Source organism: Schistocerca piceifrons, chromosome 2 (genome assembly GCF_021461385.2).
Source record: "Schistocerca piceifrons isolate TAMUIC-IGC-003096 chromosome 2, iqSchPice1.1, whole genome shotgun sequence".
NCBI lineage: Eukaryota > Metazoa > Arthropoda > Insecta > Orthoptera > Acrididae > Schistocerca > Schistocerca piceifrons.
This window is the reverse complement of record NC_060139.1, coordinates 776,581,670-776,606,518: the sequence shown is the minus strand read 5'-3', so window position 1 is coordinate 776,606,518 and position 24,849 is coordinate 776,581,670. Positions and strand designations below refer to the sequence as shown.

The window sequence follows — 24,849 nt, the reverse complement described above, 5'->3', positions numbered from 1 at the left end:
AAGTCAGGTCAATAGTAAGGAGCAGCTTGGGCTTGGAAATGTGATAAGAAACCTAGTGTAGGCTTAGGAACGTGCCAGACACACGTTATGCTTGGCAACCTGATTAGAAGCACTGTAACAGGTTTGCGAACCTGGTAAGCAACACAATTCAGGCTTGGGAACTTCTACGAAGAGACCCACCAGTGGATGTTGCATGACTTATCAGGTGAGGCCCCTTGGTGATGGCATTACCTTTTTTTTTTTTTTTTTTTTTTTTTTTTAATAGTAGCATCCCTTAAGCAAAAGATACCAACAATCAAAGTCAGGTGCCTAGAAGATAAAAATCTGTTCTCCCCACCAGAACTAGTTGTAAACAAAATTGATTGGCTAACATTTTGAGATATTTGACCCCAGAAATTGGTCAAATTTGATGATTAATTTTAAGGTACACCAAAAGTTGAGTAGAAACATCTGTTTGCAGGTTTCTCACTATAATAGTCAATTCATAAAAAGAGTTGTCAAACATGATTTATTCATGATAATACCCTCACTGGCAGAGTGGCCTGGAAGCTGATGGCTGTGGTGACAGAAGTACAGCACATCTGAGCTAAAGCTTTACAGGGCTTCTTTTGCGTTGTGCCTGCTGCTATGGTAAAAGTTTTAACAAAATTGTAGATGATCAGGTGGAACCAGTTTTAAATTAGACTGATTTGATGTGGAATGACCCAGTTTTGTTCTTTTCCAGATTGCTGTATGCGTTTGCGACACAGAGTGCAGAGGCAAAGACCGCAGGGATTAAGAAAACCTTCCTTATCAGTGGGGTTTTGTTGAATGATGGTGGGTGCAAAGTTGCTGTTGTGCAGGAAGAAAACTTGCAGAAATTAAAAGACCAGTTCAAAACTATAACTTCGGAACACATATACAGTGTGCAGAAAGTGAAGAATGACACAGCCCTTTGTGACCTGTATAAAGTTGATAGTTTCCAGAAGGATGACAGTAGTCCGTAAGTTACTTGAAATATGTGTATCATTGTTGTAACTAATATAATGTAGAACATGAAGGAAAGCAAGAGATCTCAAAGCTGAAGTGAGATAGGATTAAGAATTAAACTAAAGTGCACTTACACTGTACTTGGCTCTTAATTTGCATGCTGCTGTTATCGATTTATCGTTGGTCATAACCAATCAGGTGATAGTATATGATAGTCAGTGAGAATTGCTCAGCCTCATAACCTCGGTTGTCATAGTTATTTGTCCCATATATCTCAGTTTTCGAGCTTGTAGTTAGTTGGTACTTAATAGCACCTTGAGAATCAGTGAAGTTTATAATCTTGGTTATCTGAAATACTTGGTTGTTTCTTCTGAATATGTTACCATTTCTGAGGCTGTGGTTAGGGTGGGACAAATGCCCCAGCTTAAACAAGATATGAACTAATTTCATTTAAGAAGCAAAGGAAATTACGAATGAGCACTATCATTGGCTACCCACATCCTTGTTCGCTCCCCAAAAGTCATTGCACAGACAGTTACTAATTGCAGCAAGCAAGCATAAGAAAATCCAGGTATGTCATAAGTGCACTTATACAAGGAATTACCTCATTTCCTGCTGAGAAACTGCTTGTTAATTATTTGCACAAATTATCAGACGGCCTGTTTAAGAAAGTGATAATGGGGGCTGCTGCTGCCTCTATGTCGTGGTTATGTTTAACAGTGTTACATTACTTTTAACATATGATTATCTGTTCCCAAAACATTATTTGCTTAATAGAGTGTGATAAGTGCCCATAAATCTGCACATTTATTCTTGAGGGTATTTTCCTTATTGTTGTATCAACTAAAATAATCAATTTTTGAAAATATAATATGATGAGATGATAAAAAAGTCTATGCACAAAGCTATTGCAGGAGAAAATGTATAGAAGTTAAGGAAATGTGCAAGCTTTCGGAACCAGCATCCTGGTAGAAAGGGAAGGTAAAGAACCAGAGAGATTTGGGAAATGGGACTGTTGTTCTTTGTACTGCATGACATGAATGAGTCAGTTACACCAAGCATAAAGTTTCTCAGTGACGAGATTTGATGCATTAGCCAACTGGAAACTACCATCTAGATTGATCTTGTCATCAGGTGGTCGTATTTCCACAGATTCCTTGATTCTGGAGTCCCAGAAGTTCAGTGTGTAGGCGACAACTTTCATTTCATTATAATCCATGCATAGCCAATAGAAATATCTCCCAGGGGGATCACAACTCTTTTTTGGGTACGTGTGTAGTGTGCATGGGGCTCGAGCTATTGCAGCCTTTCTTCTCTCCTAGGCTACATCCCTTCCCCTTATCCTCTCCTTCCTATCCTTGTGCTTCCCTCTACACCCCCCCCCCCCCCCCGCCACACACACACACACACACACACACACACACACACACTCTCTCTTTCTGTCTCAGTGTTTCCTTTTATGACAACTCGGCCATTCCCTTGGTTCTGCTTTCACTCTTGTATCTCATGTTTCCACTCTCCCTTTGTTGTCACCTGGGATTTGACCTTCCTTTCTAAATCGATTTTGTAGTGTGAGCCATTTGGGTCTCCAACATGGTTCCTCTCCCCTCCCTCCTTCCTTCCTTGCCTTAGATCCCCCCTCCCCATCGCTAGGTCTCCTCCACACAATGTAATAAATAGTAATGGAATTTGCACATAGATTACTGTGGTGCCCATTAAAAATAGCTTATTGAAGTTTAAATGCCGCAGTAGACATAATGTAGTAGCCGACACATTATCATAGTTTTATTTACTGTGATTGAATGTAGGAATGTTCCCTGATTTCTTTATCTTTTTAAATAATTGTTAATGACTTTTACATATATTTTAGGGTACCTGCCATATCATGTAGCAAGTGCCTGCCAAGAACGGATTCTGAACTATCAAAGTTAAGGATAAAGGCAGAGGCTGCAACAGTGACCAGTGATTCCAAACAGTGGCCAACAGGTCCTACAAAGAAAGCGCCATCATCCAAATCACCAAGCAAAAATGTAATTACTTTGATAAAAAATACCTTCCATTAGCTCCTCTACATTACTCATGCCACCATGGTGTTTGGTTTTTGATAATATAGTCTTTGTAACTTTGTTATGTTATGCAGGATGTCCCAGGAGGAAAGGTCAGTATTTTGAGAGGCGACAAAAATGATCTTTTGAAGCAACTCAGACATACATATATTTTGCTTTGAATGAGCCCTGACTATGTGCTTGTAAATGTTTTTCATTATGAAATTCTTTTATTTTCTCATTTTTAGGTGTTGGTTAACATTTATTTATCAAGTTACAAATTTCTGACAGTTGTAAATAAAATAGCACAGCCCCCATATTGTGTTTGCTAGAAGGTGGTTTCTGCACCACAGTCATCCCCCCCCCTCCCCCCCTGTCCCGATCCAGTTGCAAATGGTTTACGGGAAGAACAATTGTTGATAAGTCTCCGTTTGAGCTGGAATCTTTCTAATTTCATCTTCATGTTCTTTTTTGCGAGATATACATAGGAGAAAGCAGTATTGGTTGACTCTTCTAGGAAAGTACGCTCTCGGAACTTTAACAGTAAACACACCATGATGCAGGACATGTCTCTTTCAGCATTTGGCACTGAAATTGGCTGTGCTCACTATGATGCTTTTGCACTTACTAAATGAATCTGTAATGAAACCTGCTGCTATTCATTAGATGCTCTGTATTTCCTCTATCAGTCCCGTCTGGTACAGTACCTGCAAAAAAAGTCGTACACATTAGTAAAGTGCCTCCATGAGATAAAGAGGTTTGATGACTGTGGATTAACAATGAGGGCCGGTGTGCCGGTCAGACTGGATGTTGTCATCAGGTGGTTTCCCAAATCCAAGTACATGAATACCAGGCTGATGCCCACATCCCCCTTCAGTTCCATGATTCGCAAACGTTTAGAAAATGTTCACACAGTTGCACATGGGGTAGCATTAGACACAGACCATTAAGATAGACAGAATCTGTGCCAGGGAGGGGGTGGGGGGGTGATATGAAGAGCATCCAGCCACCTTCTACCATTAAGCCAGATCTGCTCATTAAGATGCCCCATTAATTAATAAGCTGACCTTGCGAAGATAATGTCTTGTACCAATCCCAGACTGATGAGCAGTATTCAAGTGCAGTTTCAACCAGGATTTTGCGAGCTTTGTCCTTTGTGGGCGGACTGCGCTTCTTGACGATTCTTCCAATGAATCTCATTCTGGCATCTGCCTTACTGCAGTTAGTTTTATGCTGTTGTTCCATTATAAATCGCTCCATACATGTTAAGGTTGTGACTGTTTCCAGCTATTGCTCTGCAATTGTGTTATCTGTCTATTTATGCACAATACATTACATTTGCTTATGTTGAGGGCCAAATGCCAATCCCTGCACCAGTGTTGATTGTCTGCAAGTCTTCCTGCATTTCCCTACAATTTTCTGGCGTTGTGACTTCCGTACACATAACAGCATAATCCACAGAAAACTCATCTAACTTCTTATGTTGTCTACTATGTCTTTATATTTGTTGTAAAAAATAATAGACTCATAACACTCCTTTAGTATATGCCTATATGCCCGAAGTCACTTTTATGTCTGGAGATTTATCTCAATTGAGAATGACAACCTATGTTATTTTGCTAGGAATGATTCAGTCTAATCACACAGCTGGTTAGACATTCTGTATGCTCGTATTTTGTTCATTAGAGGGCAGTATAGAACTGTATTGAATGCCGCTTGGAAGTCAAGGACCATGGCACCAGCCTGGGCTCCTGTATCTACTGCTTTCTGGGTTTGGTGGGCAAACAGAGTGAGCTGGGTTTCACACTATCGTTGTCTTTGGAACCCATGTTGATTCTAGAGAGGAGATTTTTTGGTCACCAGAAATATCATAAACTGCAAGCTTGAACAGTGCTCCAAAATTCTACAACAGACTGACTTCAAAGATATAGGCCTATACCTGTGTGTGTGTGTGTGTGTGTGTGTGTGTGTGTGTTTGATGACCCTTCTTTAAACTAGGTGTGACCTGTGCTTTTTTCCAATCATTAGGAATGCTTCACTACTCCAGAGGCTAATGGTACGCGGCTCCTAGAAGAGGGGCAAGTTCTGTCGCATACTCTTGTGTAGAATGGAAGTAGTATCCTACCAGGTTCATGTTGTACATAACTAAATGACAGGCCATACATTATTGCATATGAAATGTAACCAATATATCTAAATTGTATTTTAAGTTGAGACCAGAATGATATATCTTTTCATTCTTGAGATATTGGTTGTTATATCTGCGGACGGTTCACTCGCGATGCGCCCGAACCTTTCCTGCGCTTCGGGAATCAAGTGGCGTAAAAATCGTTGTATCTCATAAAAGGTTCAAGATATTGAAACGATGAGTTTTGGAAATGATAGCATGCAGAAAGGACTATTTTATCATATGATTAACACTAGAAAAGCATGGGGTTTTGTCCAAATTTTCATAGCCAAACAAAGGGAGAGAAACAGGTAAACGGGGTATCAAAGTGACCAGCATGAAGTCTAATTTGGCACAAAAATATTTAAATTCTTGAAAGTAATCAGGGTAAGTAATGAAGACTTAATTAATGAGCTGAGGAAAAATTGAAATGTTTCACGAAAAGCTGCTGTAAATGCAATGTCAAAAAGAGTTCATCAGTTGAAGACCTAGCTATTTTGCACATAAAAAGATACATTGGAGCGGTATTTAAATGTCAAAAAGGCTTCCTTCGAATCAAGTACGTTAGGAAGGCAAACGAGGAGTCAGTAAGATCATGCTTTCTGAATAAAACTTGAAAATAAAAAATGAAAGAAATCAGTCAAATATTTTATTAAATGAGTAGATCAGAGAAACGTTCTACGTGCCTTTGAAGGATGTTCGAAATCATGAACAGAAAATGAGGTGCACCAAACGTTTTCCTAATATTTTTTATTTCATACTTTTAGAAAAATCATTACAAAAAATGTTTGACTTTCTTTTCAAAAAATTTTTATGCTTTACTTTTACAGACTATTTAGAGTAATTGCAGCACTTGGCCTTAACATTGACTGCTGATGAATTACGTTCACAACATCAAGTATCTGTAAAATTTCATGGTTCATTGTAATTTATTAGGAATTAAGTGAGTGTGATATACTGGGATAGGTGTGAAGATCAAGTTCTTTGGCAAGATCTTAAAAATATACTTAGCAATGCAGTGTAAACAGTATACATAAAACTTGTATACAGAATTGTTACGGAGTCAGTAAAAATATAAGAAGGACTTGGAATCGAACCCAAGACTATTTCCTACCATGTAATCACAAACTGTATACGCTACCCCTACACCACAGCTAGCTTTTGTTCACTGGTATCAATCTCGTACTTACGTTTGTATTTAGCATAGTCAGTCATGTAGTAGTCATTCCTCCGCATTTATGGGCTGTTAAAAGTTCTTGATCATGTAAAAAACATTCGTACTTAATTTATTGATGAGATAATCAAATGCTCCTTTGCTCATTCACGTGTATTTGAAGAATTTGTCTAGCGATCTTCGTAGTTGATGATATTTATGAAATTCTGCATGGAGATTCCTCCCTTTGTAAATTTCGTGCAAAGCATTCCTTTTCGCTTTATTTTCTTTGGTAAACCTAATTCTGTAGCCTTACTCTCCAGCTACAGTATTCTACAGGTTAGGGATGCTGTTTTATAGAAACAGCTGGTTGGCTCTAAGCAACCATTCTTGTAATGGGACATAGTTGCTCGCACGCATGCGGGACACCCGAGCTTTTCGCCTGATGCTGCTGCGCTTCTGTTGCTCACATAAGACACGGCCTTACTGCAGAACTTCCATGTAAGTGCTTTACGTACATCCCAATTTTCTGCTGTTGCATGTATAGAGGATCATAAAATGTCTAATCACATTAATGTGAACACCTGTCAGAAACCTGAATAACCACCTTTTGCAGTGTGGGCCAGTGTGAGATGTGCAGGAAGAGAGTCATTGAGGTTCTGGAAGGTACTGACAGAGATTTGGAGCCATGCCAACTCCAGTGCCGAGGCCAGCTGCGCTAGGTTTCTCGGTTGAGGATCCATGGTGCAAAGAGACTAATTGAGATGGTCGCACAGATTGTCGATTTGGCTTCAATCCAGGGAGTTTTATAGTGAAGGGAGAACAGTAGCCCATCCTGATGCTCTTCGAACCATGCGTGTACACTGCGAGTTGTGTGTCATGTTGCATTGTCCTGCTGATGGATACTATTGTGCTGAGGAAAAACAAACAGCATGCAGAGGTGGACATGGTCCCCAAAAATAGATCTGTACATGTGTTGATCCATTGGTTCACCTGGGCAGTCATTTGCTCAATAGTTGCACATCGTTTCGACTGGTACACATTTCCATAGCCGTTCTTTAGCCCTCTCATCTATGATGCGTGATGCACCACAGTTGCCTCGATGTCGGTTTTGGATAACACCATTTTACCATGCACAGTATACCTTATTTATAAATGAATAAGTTGATTTTTGAATGTGTGTATAGTGTACGTGATGTCTCTGCCACAGGAATTTCTGCCGTGTCTAGAAATAAACTTTGCTGCAGAGAAAAGGGGACAGGGCTATATGAGATGGGCGGAATAAAGCGGAATGGGTGAATGCCAATCGCTGTTTGTGTGGTTGACTGGGTTTGAGAATGATCAGCATTGTTATAATTACTAGCGAAATCCACAGATTCAGACTACCAGAGTGGAAATAAATGACTAACAGGAATAACATATAAGAAAGGTTACATATTATCTTCTCATTGTATCCAAGAAAATGAAATTTTGGCAGAAAATATTTGGCCAGACCTCTACTCTAGTAAGGGCCAGTTGGACTGTCCCCGGCTAGCAGCTGCGAAAGTTCTGTTCTGGGAGTAGCACGAAAATGCGTTGTGCGAACATGTAACAACACCTAACCAGATAATAAACGCAGGATAACTAAACCAGTGATTGTGGCAGGATTAGTGAAGTTAAACGGAGAATAAGTTTTGACACTGGTAGGAATAGTTCCAGAATTAGTGATGACAATATTGATTGTTAAAACGAGGAAGGAGAAGAAACGGGGACATCACACATATTATGGAAGACTATGACGATTCCAAATTTATATAAAAATTTTGTGCTACTGCTTTTCGATCACATGCTTCAGAAACTAGAGCTTATAGATGAAATGTGGAACTATTTCCAACATAAGACTTTTTGCTTGCAGTAGGCCTAAAAGGCATTTGATATTGGTACTTCATGAATTATATTCTGTCTTGTTATAAAAATGACCATTTGTGCCAAAACAGTCTCGTTTATTTAGTGTGTGTTACGATTTCTGCAATATTAGGCAGGCCTATTTCATTTTATCTAGCAGACAGTGACAGAATACACACAGTGAGATCGAGAAACCACACCAGTCTTGGGTACTATTTGTATTAACTGTTTTTTCAGTATTAGAGAGCAGCATTTTGTTTTTTCATGTAGCAAAACATTTGGCGAACTTTGAGGTAACAGATTCTTTCCTAGAAAGGAAAGCACGCCATGTAAAGCTGTAGCAACATCAGGGAGAAAAAAATGCCAAGACTAACAATTGAAGAAATGTGTACTGTCCTGTTTGTCTCTTGTCTTTACTGGTTTAATGTATCCTATATTTAATCTTATATCACAAAATGACAAGTTATTAGCTAGTAGGCAATAAAGAGTGCAAATTTTCTGAAGAGTTCTTGTTCTCATGGTTACAAATAATCCCATCCAGTATTAATTGTGAAGTTTTTTGTTTTAAAAAAGACGGGCAGGATATCAAACTGGCTGACTGGGAGTAGGAGAGGCACCACTGGACATTTTAATTTCTACTGTCCTGAATGTAGCTTGATGGCATCCATTACAAAATATTACACATTTGAATTGCACAAAACTAAATACAGTGACGTGCTATAGAAGAATGCTGTGTGAAAGATGTGGCACTGCACTTTGGCTCACTTAAGACCAAGTAACATGTCTTACATTTCTTCCAACACATGTTTTATGTATCGGACTCTTCAGGAAGATGTGCACTACAAAATGAAAGTATTTTTGAAAAGTTGATTTTTTAAAGTTTTTGGTGTCATGCCTCAAACGCTCGAGGGAGGGGAGACACCACTATCTAGTATTGTCCCGGTTCGGACATATAGTACATCCGGGCCTGATGCACAGAGCTGTCTGAGTTTTAGTGGGAAGGTGCGCAATCTCCATGTGCCCCGTGTTTACATTTAGTGTTTTTGCTGTATCCTCTTCGTTTATTGCTCTCACGTCAAATGGAAACAAAATGGATTTCTGTGGCCGGGAGCTATCAAGTGAATTAAAGTACATTCAAATAATTAAGGAAAGTGAAAATATGTTACTAGTTTCAAATTTTATTTTATTTCCACCATTCTGACAGTCGAGCATTAATCACCTTGCAGAACAATGAAGTTATTTTTGTCGATTTGTTAAAGACATTTGGCTCTTATTAATCTTTCCCGCTGAGGCAGTCAATTTACTTGAAACAAAATGTTTAATTCCACACTATTGGCTAGTTTCAACTGTTTGCTGTATTTCAAGTGCACATTTTCATCTTCTAGCAACTATGGCATTATGCCATAATAAAGAACCAAACATGAAGTAATATAGTACTGATACTCCAAAAAAATTTACAACTGAATCTGGACATACGAATGTGCACTTTAAGCCAAATTATGTATTTTAGCATGCTTCACGAAATTCCAGTGCTCTTGAAGTATCCTCTAATATCTTGTTTCTTTTATGAAATAATGGGAGATCTTTTAATGTTTTACACAAGGGCTTCCTGCGTCGTCGTAGATGCGCAAGTGTGGTGGTGCCTGTTATGTGGTGCTCTCTGGCAACTACTGAAATAAACCTATTTCTAACAGGTCGCGGGAAAATATTACGAATGGTTGTTTGAAAAGTGTTACTTTCAAAGTAAATTTCCTTTTACACAAGGTGAACTATGTGTGAGAATGTACAATGAATTTCTTAAATCACAGAGTGTTTGACTCTCATTTAAAAATCAACTATTTGAGGACAACTATTTAGAATAATTTCAAGCTCAGAAGATCAGACATTTATGTCATTGTTAAAAATTTTACTGGCACATTTGTGTGATGTATCTTAATGTGTAACACGCGCAAAAAGATCAAAATTATATGTGAAAGCTTAGCTTCTCTTGCAGCTTATTAATCTTTGAGACCAATATCATATGTGAAAGCTTTTCTTTTCTTGTAGCAACACTATGTATATTAATTTAAACGATTAACTTTTCCTATTTGTGTGTTCACACTACTTAATAGTTATGTTGCTATTGGGTGACTACATCACATGTTCTATGCTCTGAATATCCGCTGTCATTGGCTGGTGAGATCACATGACATGAACTATGGCTGGCTTACAAAAGTGCATCACAATCTTGATTTCAGTGCTTTGGAAAGTAACATGCGGTGTTTGGTGAATTCGAATTTATGCTTTCTTAATACGAAAATGTGCAGTGTACATGTTGCTGAACAACAGACATCTTTCCAAAACGTGTTTTTTTCCCCCTGAGTTTTGTTTTAAAGTGCCGAGAATTTCTATGTCAGTGTATAAAACCATAACCATTCAAAGTATTAATAAGTTTTACAGTTCCGAGGAAAAATATACTGTCACTTAATACAGAGAAAGTGTATTTTCATCCAGAAAGTTTTTTCCTTATCCCCATATACACCCTGAGAGGGAATGACCTGCTCATCAGTTTGCAAACCTATGGAGGAGGAAAGTGTTTGAACACAATCCAGTTACCTACCTTCCTTAGTGCTTTTACCCCACACACCTCCCCATTCCATCCTGTTAAACCCCTGGAAAACAATTTATCCCTTAATATGGATCTACTGCACTTGCAAGGGGGGGCCACGATGTTTGAAACGCGGATTTACTGCAAACTTCGTACACTCGTAGTACTCCATGAGGACAACAAAATGTGCAAACAGTAGCACGTACTTCTCAAGCGTTATTGAGAAAATCGCAAGATAATTTCAGTCGTCAAATATGTACCAGTGCATGGCTGTCATTACCATAAAGCGGCGGCAGCCAAGTGGTTAGCTTCCAAGCCCCATAATTGTAGGTCGTTGGTCGCTGGATCTAGTCCCATTCGACACTCTCCCCCCTCCCCAACACAGTCATATTCTTTACTATTTGTATTACAATTGATATAATGGGAAAAATACGTGTAATCAGATGGACTTTTATTAAATTTACAATGTTATTTGGCAGTCTACAAATATTTATTATCACAAATAATATAATATTCATAACTGCCGACTAGTAAATGACCAAAAGCATAAAGTTATACTGAAAATGTTTGCTTGTCCATGATTTGAAAAATCCCTTATGCCTGAAAGGAGCCCGAAACTACTTGTTACCTACAAGTTTTAACTGCCGCAGACGGCTTTTGAAAGATGTACAACTATGTGTTGCTTTCGACATTGCGAGTACAAGTTGCTGGATGGTATTTTTCATAAAAACATGGAAAACATAAAGTTAAATGGCTCCAGCTGCATTGAATAAATGCTATGTTTACGTATAGGCAAGGTGTTTTGAGATTTTTGGAAAAACAAACCTCGATAACATTTTTAAAAACCTCCCTTCCATCCGATAATTTGTAAGCAAACCATGCATAATGCAGCATTTCCTTAAATATCAGCGCTGGTAATTCGTCATGCAGTATCGGGCGTATTTTAATATGTCTTAACAAGAAGCAATTTCTCATTCTCTTTCGATTAAATAAGAACAATTTTGAAGACGCTTAATGAGATTTTTAACTTGCCTGTAGAAATAAACATTGCACAGCTGGCAAACTGGCGTGCATTTCAGAGGTACGACTTGAACCGTACATGTTCCAAGTCCTTCGTCATCGGTGAAAATTCCGTTGTACAAACCAGGATTCGTTTGACCCCTGCAAGAATCTATTGTTAATCAGAATTTTTTCTTTTTTCACGTAGGGAAGCATGGCACTAGATAAAAATGAACAATATAATTGTGTGGTAAGTTTCCCGGATTTCGAACTCGTTGTGATGACATTCGGAAGATCTTTAGTTAATTTGTCAAAAGTGTTCTGAACCTTTGGTCCAAAGTTCAAAGTTCCCCATGGCTTTTCGCAAACAAAGAAACACGTGCGGCAATAATTCGCCACACAATGTTATTGCATATTGTGCCATGTACAAGTGCGTCACCTTATTCATATTGCGCCTTCTGACAAACACAGTCTTCGAATTTCTTTCGGCGAGAGTTCCTTTGTATGTGGACTGGTACGGGCAACCTGTCTGGTCTGTATTGATAGCAATATTATTATTATTATTATTATTATTATTATTATTATTATTATTATTTTTAAATTTCCGGATGATTGCCTTCATCTGCAATTGAAACTTTCTTGTGGCTTCCAGCATTTCTTCTGCACACACACATTCCCTCAAGCTCACATACTGCGTGATCTTCCTCTGCCGAATTCTGTGCCATAGTCTGACTTTTTTTGTCCATCAAAGCAATGCTTTGAAGATGAAGTCGTCCGATTGGAATTGGCCTGCAGCAGCCAAACCCCACTGCTGGAGGTTTCTGGTTGTTACCCAAAAAGTAAAATCAAAGTTTCATTTTATTAATATAATTATTTCTTCGCATGAGGTTTTTGAAGATATAGAAAATTAGATGTAGAGCGATAAAAATGAACACTTACTTGCAAATAATTTTGGCGAGACTCCATGAAACGGTCATAGGTCCATGAATTAATTATCGAATATTTATCTTTCGTTAATCCTCCAGATTTTGTGTTTTCTTCCCATCTCTTCAATTCTACTTTTCTTGTCAAACTTCTAGACCCTTTTATCTGGAGAGTTTGAAGACTCCATTTGGGGTGTTCTTTCGCCAGTTTAACAACTTTTATTTTGGTCTCCAACGGAACATAATTGCCGTTCGATGCCTTTTCTGCTGGCTCATAATCTTCATCGCCGGACGAATTTTCTTCGACTTTACGGAATTGATCTTCTTTGTCTACTTCATCAAAATGAATAAGGTCCTCGTCAGTGATGAGTATTTTTTTCTCCTAACATTTCCATAGTAGCCCGATACAGTTCTTCTCCAATTACCGTAGCACTGGCAGAAATCATTGCTGATGCTTCTGTTTCAATGACATCTGCTTCTTGAAGAAGACTCTCACAATATACGAACGCATCTTTCAATTTGCACAATTCGCAACTGCCCTATGGATTCAATATTCATGACATTCCTCATCCGCAGTTCTCGGCGAACCGGCTGTTACTTCCATTTTTCTAGTCACGATGTAAGGTTTTATACTTCATGAACAATTTGCATGTATGTTATTTCTTCGTGTTACATAAGCAAGGTCTCACCGCTATGCGAGTTAACCGTCGAATGAGCCCCATTCTACCCCGTTTCCAGCATGGCCTTCCCCTCATTGGTCGTTTTCTAGTCGGTAATTATTAATATTATATTATTTGTGATAATAAAACTTTGTAGACTGCCAAATAACATTGTAAATTTAATAAAAGTTCATCTGATTACACATATTTTTCCCATTATATCAATTGTAATATAAATAGTAAAGAATATGACTGAGTTTGAAAAAAACAAAAAGTGACGGACGGGACTCGATCCAGCGACCAACGATTACAGGGCTTGGACGCTAACCACTCGGCTGCCGCCACTTGATGATGATAACGTCCACGCACAGGTGCATATTTGACAACCAAAACTGTCTTGCAATTTTCTCAATAACGCTTGAGAAGTACGTGCTACTGCTTACACTTTTTGTTGTCCTCATGGAGTACTGTACGAAGTTTGCAGTAAATCCGAATTCCAAATGTCGTTACATTAGACGTCGTACACACATTTAAAATTTGTTTTTAACGCACTGCATTTAAAGACAAATATTAATCTTGTACTGTTAGAACAATATTTTTAATAATCTGCAATTTTCCTTCCCCTACAGTGGATAAATAATTAGTCTTAGTGGGGGAAAATAATAAAATTTAATGTAGTTTAGTTTTGTACGGGAAACATTTTTCACTAGAAGCTACAGTTTTTGAGTTATTTCGAGGAAAATATAAAGTGACCTTAAAACGTCTGCATCCCCATCCTGCACCCACCCCAACGCTCACACCCATCCAGACAGGATTTTTAGCATTCTGTTCTGGACACTGCCTCCTTGCAGTGTGCAAAAACTTGTGACTATGTCTTCATTGATTGAGCTAGTAGCTATAAATTATTGTTCATGTCAAGTCGGAAGGTGACCCTGTTGAAGCTATTTTGTGTCTCCTCCTTCATTAATCAGTATCAGCCAATAAGTCTTTGTCCCCTTCCAAACACATCGGCATTAGCTGCCCTAGATGGTGGTAGCAGCTCTCCTTCAGACAGTGCCATTGCAGGCCACAGTTTCATTCATAGAGCAACAACATTATTTGTTGGAGTTGAACTGTCACTGATTTGTGGTAATGATGTAGATGTGGATCTGCGACTGTAAGCACTCAAGTGTGATCTATATATAAAATGTCACATGAGGGCAATGAATATGAAGTGCTTCACAATCAGGCAAGTGGGTTTATTCACTGTTTTCATTGACTTTTTGTAATGTGAATCTGAAAGCAGGACTTCTGTTAATTTTTTTGAAGTTAAAAATGGACTGCAGAAGCTTGCAACATCATCGAAAGAACTGTATACTGGATTGTAAATTAAATTATCAGAGCTGTAAAAATTTAGGAAACGTTAATTTTCTGTTGCCAGAAAAGCACTCAAATCACAAGAAAGTGAATGTTACTGTGTTCCATCGCTGTCGCTGTGATAACAGTAATCCATGGTTTTCAAAATGCACAGTTTAATAAAAAGTTGCTGTTTGTTAAAATAATTGATTGGATAATTGCTGTATGAGAACTTATTACCTTTTATTGAATTTGTTTCATTATTTCCAATTTGAGATCACAGAAAATTGCCTTCAGACTATCAATTTCCATATTTATTGAATTTTTACCTCAATAAATTTGCAGGTATAGACATTTATGAGTGGCATTTCTATCGTTTTGGGAAAATTGCTCAAATAGAAACAGCAATTTTGTATTACTATAATACAGTCCACATGCCACTAAAACTGAAAAGTAGTAACTGGTTTAGATAACTTTGTCATCAGGAAACCGTCTACTTTGGAAAAATCATGTCTTCATGATGCCATGTCAACTATTCAGTGTCTCCTGTTAAGCTCAGTGTAAAGCATCTAGTCCTATAACTGTGCAGCATCTAATGCAGCATCATAAATACAAGAAATACCTGAAGATTTGTTTGAAACAAGTTCCATCATTTGTAATTTTCTCCTAAGCTTGAATATAAACATGATGTAACATATCCATTTGAATCTGATTGTTGATTACAATAACATGTTGTATTATTTGGCAATGTGGAAGGTGTCTTTCTCTTCCTGTACATGGCAACTTACCAATATCACATGCATTGTTGTTCATCATGGTATGTCCTGTAGGTAATAATGAGTTATTGTACTGACGAATGCATTAGAGAACAAAATTATTTGCATTATGAATCTTGTAACGATATGTTTATGTAATGTGTATACATAATCATACAGTTATAAATTTCCCCGTTCATAGTCCCTAATTATAACAATATGTTTACTTTTGTGCTGTAAAACATAGCTACAATCAGCGGTGGAAATATATTTGTGAATGCCGACCGTATGCGGCTGTTTCTTGTTGGATCGTCTGATCAGTCAGAAGTTGCATTGCAGAGGAGAGTAAATGCCTATTCAAAATATAATAATATAATTATTTTTGGATAGCTCAACATGAATTTCCTAAGGGACCGTAGTTTATCATGCATTTATCAGTAGAATATGGCGCAGAGAAAATATTTTGCCGCATGCAACTTCCGTCTGATTTTGATGAAAGCATTCGTGACTGTGAACTCTCTATTTGGCAGAAACATAAAGAAAATTAATAACTTCATGAAGGAGTGAGACATTGATTCTATACTAAATAAATAGTCCATACCAGTTCCATTTAACTGTGAATTTACGGCAATTAATAGATGAATTTACACTGCAATGAAGGATTTAACATGGATGCCGTTTTGACTGGCACTTCCCTTCTCGTAATGAAAATAATTCCTTTGACGCTTTCACATGCACATCGCACAATAAATCTACTGCTATGTAGTATTGCATTTTTACTTTACACTACAATATTATTATTTTTAACAATAATAATACGGCGGCAAGACATGCGCGTCCGACACAAATTACAAGAGACAAGAGAAAATGAGTTACTGAGAAACTGTTCATCGAGAATATCTCGCACACCAAAAGAATGTGTAAAAGTGTTCTTCTTCTGTCCGTTTTTCGAGCCGCTGTTTTCAAAGTCGTTAACTCGCTGCATCTCTGACAGTGCTTCGACAATAAACACGTTACGTCACAGGACGTTCACCTTTTACATTCTCGCAACATTATTTGCTAACTGTAGCTGTTGCCGAGTGACTGCTCAATTAGAGAATGATTTAAAATGATAAGGCAATCACATAATGTTACAATCTATTCCGTAACATGGTTGTTGCACAGAAAAAAAAAACAGCAGATTAGCTGATTAGTCTGCAGAAAAGAGAATGAAAGTTTAGAAAATATTACAGGGATAAATGTAGTAATATTGAGTATTTTGTATGTGCTTTGGGAAAATCTTTCTAATTGTTCCATTGATTTTAAAGAAGCAATGTTAGGCACTTCCCTTAAGGGGAACAGGAGAGGAAAAAATAAATGTCTGGAAACTGAAAGAAGAAGAAACCAGAGTAAAGTATTAGGAAATTTTAGGGAATAAGATACTTGTAAGTGAATATGGGCCAATGGAACAGGAATAGGGAAAGATTAAGACAAAAAATTGCCCTGCAATTTGTTTTTGGAAAAACAAGAAACCTTAAAAGATGTAAACTAATACTTCAGTGAAGTGATAGAGTTAAAGGAGCACTTCATGAAATGAACGGAGCATGTAGCATGTAGTTTTAGCGAAGGAAACCGGATGCAAAGGATGAATACAATACCAAGAAGATAGTAGCAGAGGTGGGGAGGAAATTGGTGGGAAAATGGATAGGTGTGATGAAGGAAAACAGCAAGAGCAACAGGAAAGTACTACATGGGTTGTGAAGACAGTGAGAAAATGTGTGAATGAAAACTCCACTATAATTATGTAAATGGGAAAGAAATAAACGATGATAAAAAATTTAAGTATTGTGGAAAGAGCTCCTGCAAGCCCTTCTAAATCCACATTAGATAGTTGAGGGGGAGACCAAATGAAGAGATGGATAAACCAAGGAAAATATACTGAAAAGGATTTGACTTGGGCAGAAGTAGAATCAGCACAGGAAAGTATGAAACGAGGGAAGGCACCAAATGTAAATGAGGTGTCAACACAAATGGTAGAAGCAGCTGAAGTTACAGGGAAGCAGTGGCTATACTAGTTGATGAGGAAAGTTCGGAGGGAAAGTGATTTACTAACAGTAAACATAAGTATAGTGCACACATTGTGATTTGACTGATTTTAAATGGGAGTGCTGGGTGTGATTGAAGAAAGTGTTACTAGAGAGAGGAGTGTTGCAAAGAAAGCATGTTTTCTAAGGAGTGTCTACCCTCATTGTAGATAGTTAGCTTTCTTTTCTGAGAAGTAGTTTTAGGTAACATTCGGAATGCACTGAGGATTACATCATTCTAGAAAAAGGCTGTTAAAAATGAACTGTATTAGTTGTCTCATTGACTCATTAGTTTGTGGTTTAACAGAACACGCACAAAAGCTAAATTTCATTTATTTTTTGTCATTTTGAAAATGAAATTGTTCAGAGAATATTCTGTATTATCCTGCAGTGTAGTTAGCTTTTAATGTTTTTGAGTTTTTGATGATTTGTATGGGGGGGGGGGGGGGTGTCGGAGGTAATGGTTTCAGGATGTTTGGGAACCACTCAGTTAAACTGTGGCATTTTCTGGTCACATTGGGCTCTACTATCACAGAATATAAGCATGGAGTGGGTGTATAGGCCAAAGAGTCTGTATTACAGATCTGTTTTTATCCCAGGAATCATATCTAGATACATCTGTGCCATGCATTCACATATGTATTAAATACAACGTTTGCACAACTAGTATAAAAGGGCAGAATATATACAGTATGTCAGTTTGCACACACACTGCTGCTCGACTCGTTGCAGCTCACTTCACTATCGTCGCTCGCCTACATCACTAGCTGAACGATATGGCCGGACACAGAAAGGGAAGCAAGCTTGTTGCTGCACTGGAACTCCTCATAGATGTTGTGAGGAATGACCACGGCCGCAAAAGACAGCCGAGGCAGAAGCGCATCGTGCTGCAGTACTACAAATTTCAGCAGCTGGGGCATGTTGCCAAAACATGCAAGGCACCGTTTCGTGCCTCAGTGCACAGAGACGCATGATGCGCGCAATTGCCCCAAGCCACATGGTGTGGCTGCCAGGTGTGTGAACTGCGGTGGAGCCCACGCCACAAATTTGCACGGCTGCAGCTTCTTGAAGGAGTACGGATAGCTGCTTGAAGGAGCACGGTAGTCTGAATGCCGTGAGACGTCCTGTGGCGGTGTCTGGCGACAAGACAGCCGCCCCATCCCCCCACTCTGGCGAGGGATTACGGGCCGCAATGAAAGAAGAGCTCTCAGCTGTTCATCATCAGCTCCAGCAGCTGTGTGATAAACTGCGAGTGCTGAAGAAGACATCTGTCCTTGCTGCTGCCTCCCCGGCGAGGCGGCCGGAGGGGGTGGACACTGTCACGCAGACATCCACAGCCCTGCCCCCTGCAGAAATGCAGGAGACAGAGCATCTGCTGATGGATGTGGAGTTGTCTGCTCTCCGCTCCTGCTGTGGAGGCAAACTTGTGAGCCAAGGAAGAGATGCCAACCACTTCCTCACAAGACGAGGAAGAGACAGAGGAGGAAGACCTGCCCCAGTGCCTGCCACTCCCAAACGAGCACAACATGCAGCCCTTCCGGAAGAAGATTGCAGCGCCTCTCAGGGATGGATCGTACCCCCATTGGGGCAGTCCATACCCCTTCTTGCCACTGGATGTGCCCAATCCTCCCCTTCCCCACCAACAGTATGACCTTAGCCACATCCATAGCTTGTTGAACGAAGTGATGTCCCGGAAGGATTTGCGACTCATCAACGCCCGCCCTATCTTCATCCCCCGGGACAGGGAGCACGTCTACTGTGTCTCGGAGAAGTGGGTGAAGGAAGAGTGGTGCTCCGGCAGGAAAAAACCTGCCCCAGATCAGGCTGCCATCGAGTACTTCACCAACCTTAGGAAATAGCGCTATGCCCATCCAAACGTGAGGTCACCGCATCACCAAAGCAGATAAAGGAGGAACAGCAGCCATGCTGCTTACCCTCCGCCATACTAGGACTATTTGCCAGTCCTTTCGTTAGTGCAGTGCAGTGCAGTATGTCAGTGTGTAATAAAGAGAGAAAAACTGATGTTACCTGTCACGAGCAACATATAGAGTAAGTAGGACATAGTGGAAAATGTTTGTCTGTCATATAAGTTGTCATCTAGGACCTTGATGTAATGGTGAGCAAATGTTTCATATCAAATTAGTCAGTTTTACACACAGGAAATGGAGGAAACTCTAAGCTGAACCTGTTTAACCAAGACACTGTTTACATCCTGTATGTACATTGTAACTGTCGGTTCATTAAGGATGTTGTCAGGATGTCTCATCATGTGAGTGTATATCACAATTTCTCCTCGCATGTTCAGTAATTTACATTTTTTTGCCTTGTGAAGACTGATGATGTTTTTAGTGATGTCATTAACAGATGCTCACATTCTCTTAAATGAGCACTAAATGCTGACGCATTGGATTCACTAACATTAATATGTTCTCTAAACCTCACCTTGAAGGTTCTCCTTATTTGCCCAACATAAAACTTATCGCACCTACATTTCCATCAATACTTTGCAAACCACTGTGAAGTGCATGGCAGAGGGTACATCCCATTATAAAAGTTATTAGGGCTTCTTCCTGTTCCATTCACATACAGAGTATGGGAAGAATGATTGATTTCCTCTGTGTATGCTGTATTTAATTTAACCTTGTCCTCATGATCCCTATGAGAGCGATATGTAGGGCATCACAGTATATACACCTAGAGTTATAATTTGAAGCTGCTTCTTGAAACTTTGTCATTAGGCTTTCTCCGGAGTAGTTTACACCTATCTTCAAGAGACTTTCTGTGACACTCTCCCAAGGGTCAAACAAACTTGTGACCATTTATCCTGCCCTTCTCTGTATACCTTCAGTGTCTTGGGTACCACACCCTTGAGCAATATTCTAGTACGGGCTGTGAGCCAAATGCTTTTCGTCTATCAAGAAATACTGCCGTCTGCTGACTGCCTTGATCCAAAGCTTTCAGTTTTGTAATGTGAGAAAAATGTGAGTAGGGTATCACATAATTGATGTTCTCAAAATCCATGCTGGTTGGCCTGGGAGAGGCTATTCTGTTCAAGATACCTCATTGTGTTTGAACTCGGGATATGTTCTAAGATCCTACAACAAATCAGTGTTAAGAATATTGGATGTTAGTTTTGTGGATAACTGTTGTTACCCTACTTGTAGACGTGTGCGACCGGTGCTTTCTTCAAACTACTGGGCATGGTTTTTTTGTTTGAAGGACCTACGATAGATTATGTTTGGAAGAGGGGCTAGTTTAGCCACAAATTCAGTGTAGAATCTGAAAGGAATTCCGTCGGGCCCTCGAGCTTTCTTCAATTTTAACGACTTGAGCTGTTTCTCAACAACACTAACACAGTCACTACATACTAATGTATATGCTCTGGATATGTTATATGCCTGGCTCTTATCCTGTATTGCATATAATGCATTATTCTACAGTGTCTGCTGTCTTCAAGCCAATTTCCAGCCTAGTTTTTCGGAACGTACATGTATTTTTTCGGAAATGTGACCCCAGTACGGTAAAATCGTAGACGAATCTTTTTCTTTTTGCTTGCTCATTTCTCTTGTGACCCAGTCTCTATTCCTAGTTTGTTCATGCTGTTTCTTGGTGTATAACCTCATAGTTAGTGTTGGGTCACATTTCTGATAAGATGAGTAGTTTGTTTGAAAAAATAGGCTGCAGTTCGACTTAAGGTATTCAATATTTTGAAGTTAAATCCATTTGCCTGTTGAGGGCCTGTAGACTACTAGGACTTATCTTGTGTGTATACTGAAGTAAAAACACTGAAAGAGCTGTTTGACACTGCACTCGTTTAGTTCTGTAGTTAGGAACTTAATTCTACTTTGTATATGCAATCAGCCCCTATGATGCATGGATTCTTACTCCAGCAAGAGGACCCTCCAATGTGTGGTGCTTGTGGCGTGCAGATCATGGTGCACACATTTTATTGGACTGCATTTCATTTGCCAACCAGCGGAATGCGACGAATTTGCTGGCAGATCTACAGTCTATTATATGTAATGTTCAAATGAATGTGGTTCAAGTTTTAAAGTTTTGTGAATTGTCCAACATTTTTAACAGTATTTTAGAGAGATGTTTTTAATTTGTCAACATGGTCGCTGGCTCACCAAAGTTTTTTGTAGGTGGTCAGCCAGTCGCATTTCCCTGTGCTTTTCTTTTAGCTCTTCTGCATTTTGTTTTCTCTGTGTTTTAATTTCTTGATTGGCTATATTCCCTCCTAACTGCCCATAACACACACACACACACACACACACACACACACACACACACACACAATTCAACTTCAGGCCAGAGAATGCTGCAGTATCGCTGGTCTACCAATTAAATATTTTACTTGCATTAAATGTGTTAACAAGAAATACTTGCAAGCTGCAGAGCACAGCATAGAAGGTTTTCACATGAATTTAATTGCTGCTCGTTTTGCTTGCAGCAGTTTAAGCTGTGCTCTTTTCGTGCCTCCCATTGGCTATGCGCAACTGACGCATTGCCACCAGTGACCATTAGAGACACACCATCTTGACTGGTGCTGCCCCTGATCTAGACTTCAGCCAGAAAATGCAGTTCTCCCCCCCCCCCCCCCCCCCCGTATAGATTATCAATGATCTTTGTATCTGTACATGTGACCTATAGCTGCTCATGCCAGTCTCACTGTGTGGGGCTGGAAGTATCCTTTTTTTCTGAAGACCGACTGTGGAATTCAATTTGCAGTTTAAATGACCTATTGCTGTAAAGCTAACAATTATCTCTTGCTTCTTGAAAAAGTGAGAAAGCAATTATTTAGTCATCCACCATCATTAATATACTAATGGGTGTCCACTTTCGAAAGATAGTAATAAGCAGTGCTTTCTGAGGAAGTTCCCTAGGTTCTCTTAAGGTAATAAATGTGCTGAATGAAATATTTGTTCATTCTTTATGTGTGTGAGCGTATTCTGTTAATGTTTAAGTATTTCGTTATACACATCAGCGAATTAGAACTTTTCCATTAATCACATTCATATTTTGTGTGTGGTTTTTCAGACAGAAAATTCCAACAAGCATGTAACCAATGGTGAAGCACACACAGCAGAAAAAACTGTAGAAGGTAACAGTGCAGTTGTAAAAAATGCTCCAAAACCAGGAAGTATTGCTGCAATGTTTGCAGCTCGAGGTAGCAAGGTCCAGAAGTCATCTGAAAGTGTAAGTATTTTTACATTTTGCTTCATTTAAAACTGCTAAAAACAGTGAAATAGGTACATGCCGAAGTATGTAAAGAAAAAAAAATCAATTCAAACAGTGTCCAAAGTGACATAAATGGAAGAGAACAATATTTGAGCTTTTGCTTTCTATACAATATCTTTTTGAGTAACAACAGATAGCTACTTGCCACATAGAGGAGCGATGAGTCACAGGCAGGCACAACAAAAAAGAATGCGAGAAATATTTAAGCTTTCAGACAAAGTCCTCCTCAGAAGTAGAACTCTTATTCTGTCCTGGACTTTTCGTTGTTCAATTTCCTTTTCTTAATGAAAATAACAATCTTAGTTTCATTAAAATAGCAATCATTTCTTTTCTCTCGAGTGGTATAGAAAAACCTCTGAGAAGCGGTCAGTATTCCTTCGCTCGGATTTGATGGCTGCCAAACTTGCCTAGATGTGCAGCTCTAATATTTAGTTTTGGAAAGTACATTATAGTTTTCTTACGTCATGTATCATATTAAGTAAATGAGAATTTGCTATTTTCTTCATATATTGGCTATTGCAATGAATACGGTAGTGGAACATCAGTCCAGCACTTTCTGAGAGGTCTAGCTTAGTACTCATGTTTTCTGCCACAGCTCCTTTCTCTTCGCTCAAGTAAAGCTTGTCCAGTTGTTGTGTCCATGTAAAAATTATTTTTTCCTCTTCATGATGCTCATATGTTTTTAGTATTAGTTTAAAAGAATCTGTATTATTTCAGTCAAAGGCACCCGCAAAATCCACTGCAAAGGGAAAGAGTGGAGGTATTGCAACATTTTTCAATAAAAATGTTGGAGAAACAAATGCTAACAATGAAAAACTTCTTAAAAACCAAACAAAAGAAGCAGCACCTGATGGAGAGAAGCCAAAAAGTGAGGAGAATGGCCATTGCCCATCACCTAAAGGGAATGATAGTCCTCCAGAAAAGAAGCGTAAGTCAGTTCCTGAAATATCAGAGCAAGAATCAACTTCAAGTAAAAGAAGAAAGATTTCAGAGGATAAAATTGATTCAGAAGAAGTAAATATGAAGTCAAAAAAAGTTGTTGAAACCAAATCAAATAAAAGCAAGAAACCAAATAAAAGGAAAGAAAAAGGCAATGATAACAGTGAAAAGTCAGTCAAGAAACGGAAGAGAATTATTGTCGCTGACTCTGATAGCGATGATGGTAAGTTCAGCTGAACTATACTTTAAACTGTAATTTTTTTCTTGTCGATGAATAATATTTATTGCCAGAATTTGCAAACATTAATGATGCTCTAAAGTGCCAAAGGCTGTGCTCAGTTATTATTATGTGGGAACCTACCAGGAATGTTGAAAATTACTAGAGATATAAAAGGTGAAAGAGAGAAGTCAGTAACTCGTGAGCTATCCTTTCTGAAACAAATATGTTTTTATATGAGTATTTAAAATAAGTGAAAGACAACCACTGACCTATAGATGACTGGTGTGTGGTGCACACAAACATGTAGTAGAATACCATTAATGCTTTGGAGCTCTTGCTCTTTTTTTTTTTTAGTAGGAACACACACACACACACACACACACACACACACACACACACACACACACACACACAGAGAGAGAGAGAGAGAGAGAGAGAGAGAGAGAGAGAGAGAGAGAGTGTGTGTGTGTGTGTGTGTGTGTGTGTGTGTGTGTGTGTGTGTACACACTACTAGAAAGAGAGCTAGAGCTCAAATACTGGTGTTAACTGTTTTCTATGTGCTTTGCACAATTCCTCTTTAGATAACTGGCTGCCTTTCTCGTATTTTATATATTTTTCCAGACAGGAATATCCATTATCTTTATATATGTAAGTCTGTCTGATCAGTGATGTACATGTTCTACCATAGTAGCTCCTAGTAAATACATGGAGACCACTGATGATATGTCATTTCCTCTCAGGGCTTCCTTCACCTTATCATTGTGTGCTGCTTTATTGTAGCAAAAGTTCTTTTGTTTTCTGTCAAGTAATTTTCAAAATGTTTCTCAACTAAAACAGAACCTTAGTTGCTCTAATTCTTTAACAGAAACATGACCATATGAGCAATACCAAGTTTCATAATTTGTATTTT

General features: G+C 38.8%; 1 protein-coding gene across 1 annotated transcript in view; it reads left to right on the top strand.

Annotated features, from left to right (window-relative positions):
* LOC124776824 (DNA polymerase delta subunit 3) overlaps window positions 1–24,849 on the top strand; it is a 45,177-nt gene that overhangs the window by 4,153 nt on the left and 16,175 nt on the right. The window contains exons 3-6 of the mRNA XM_047251979.1: window positions 725–982; window positions 2,840–2,999; window positions 22,580–22,738; window positions 23,498–23,942. Coding sequence (XP_047107935.1) covers window positions 725–982; window positions 2,840–2,999; window positions 22,580–22,738; window positions 23,498–23,942 — 1,022 coding nt within the window. The remainder of the gene's footprint in view (window positions 1–724; window positions 983–2,839; window positions 3,000–22,579; window positions 22,739–23,497; window positions 23,943–24,849) is intronic.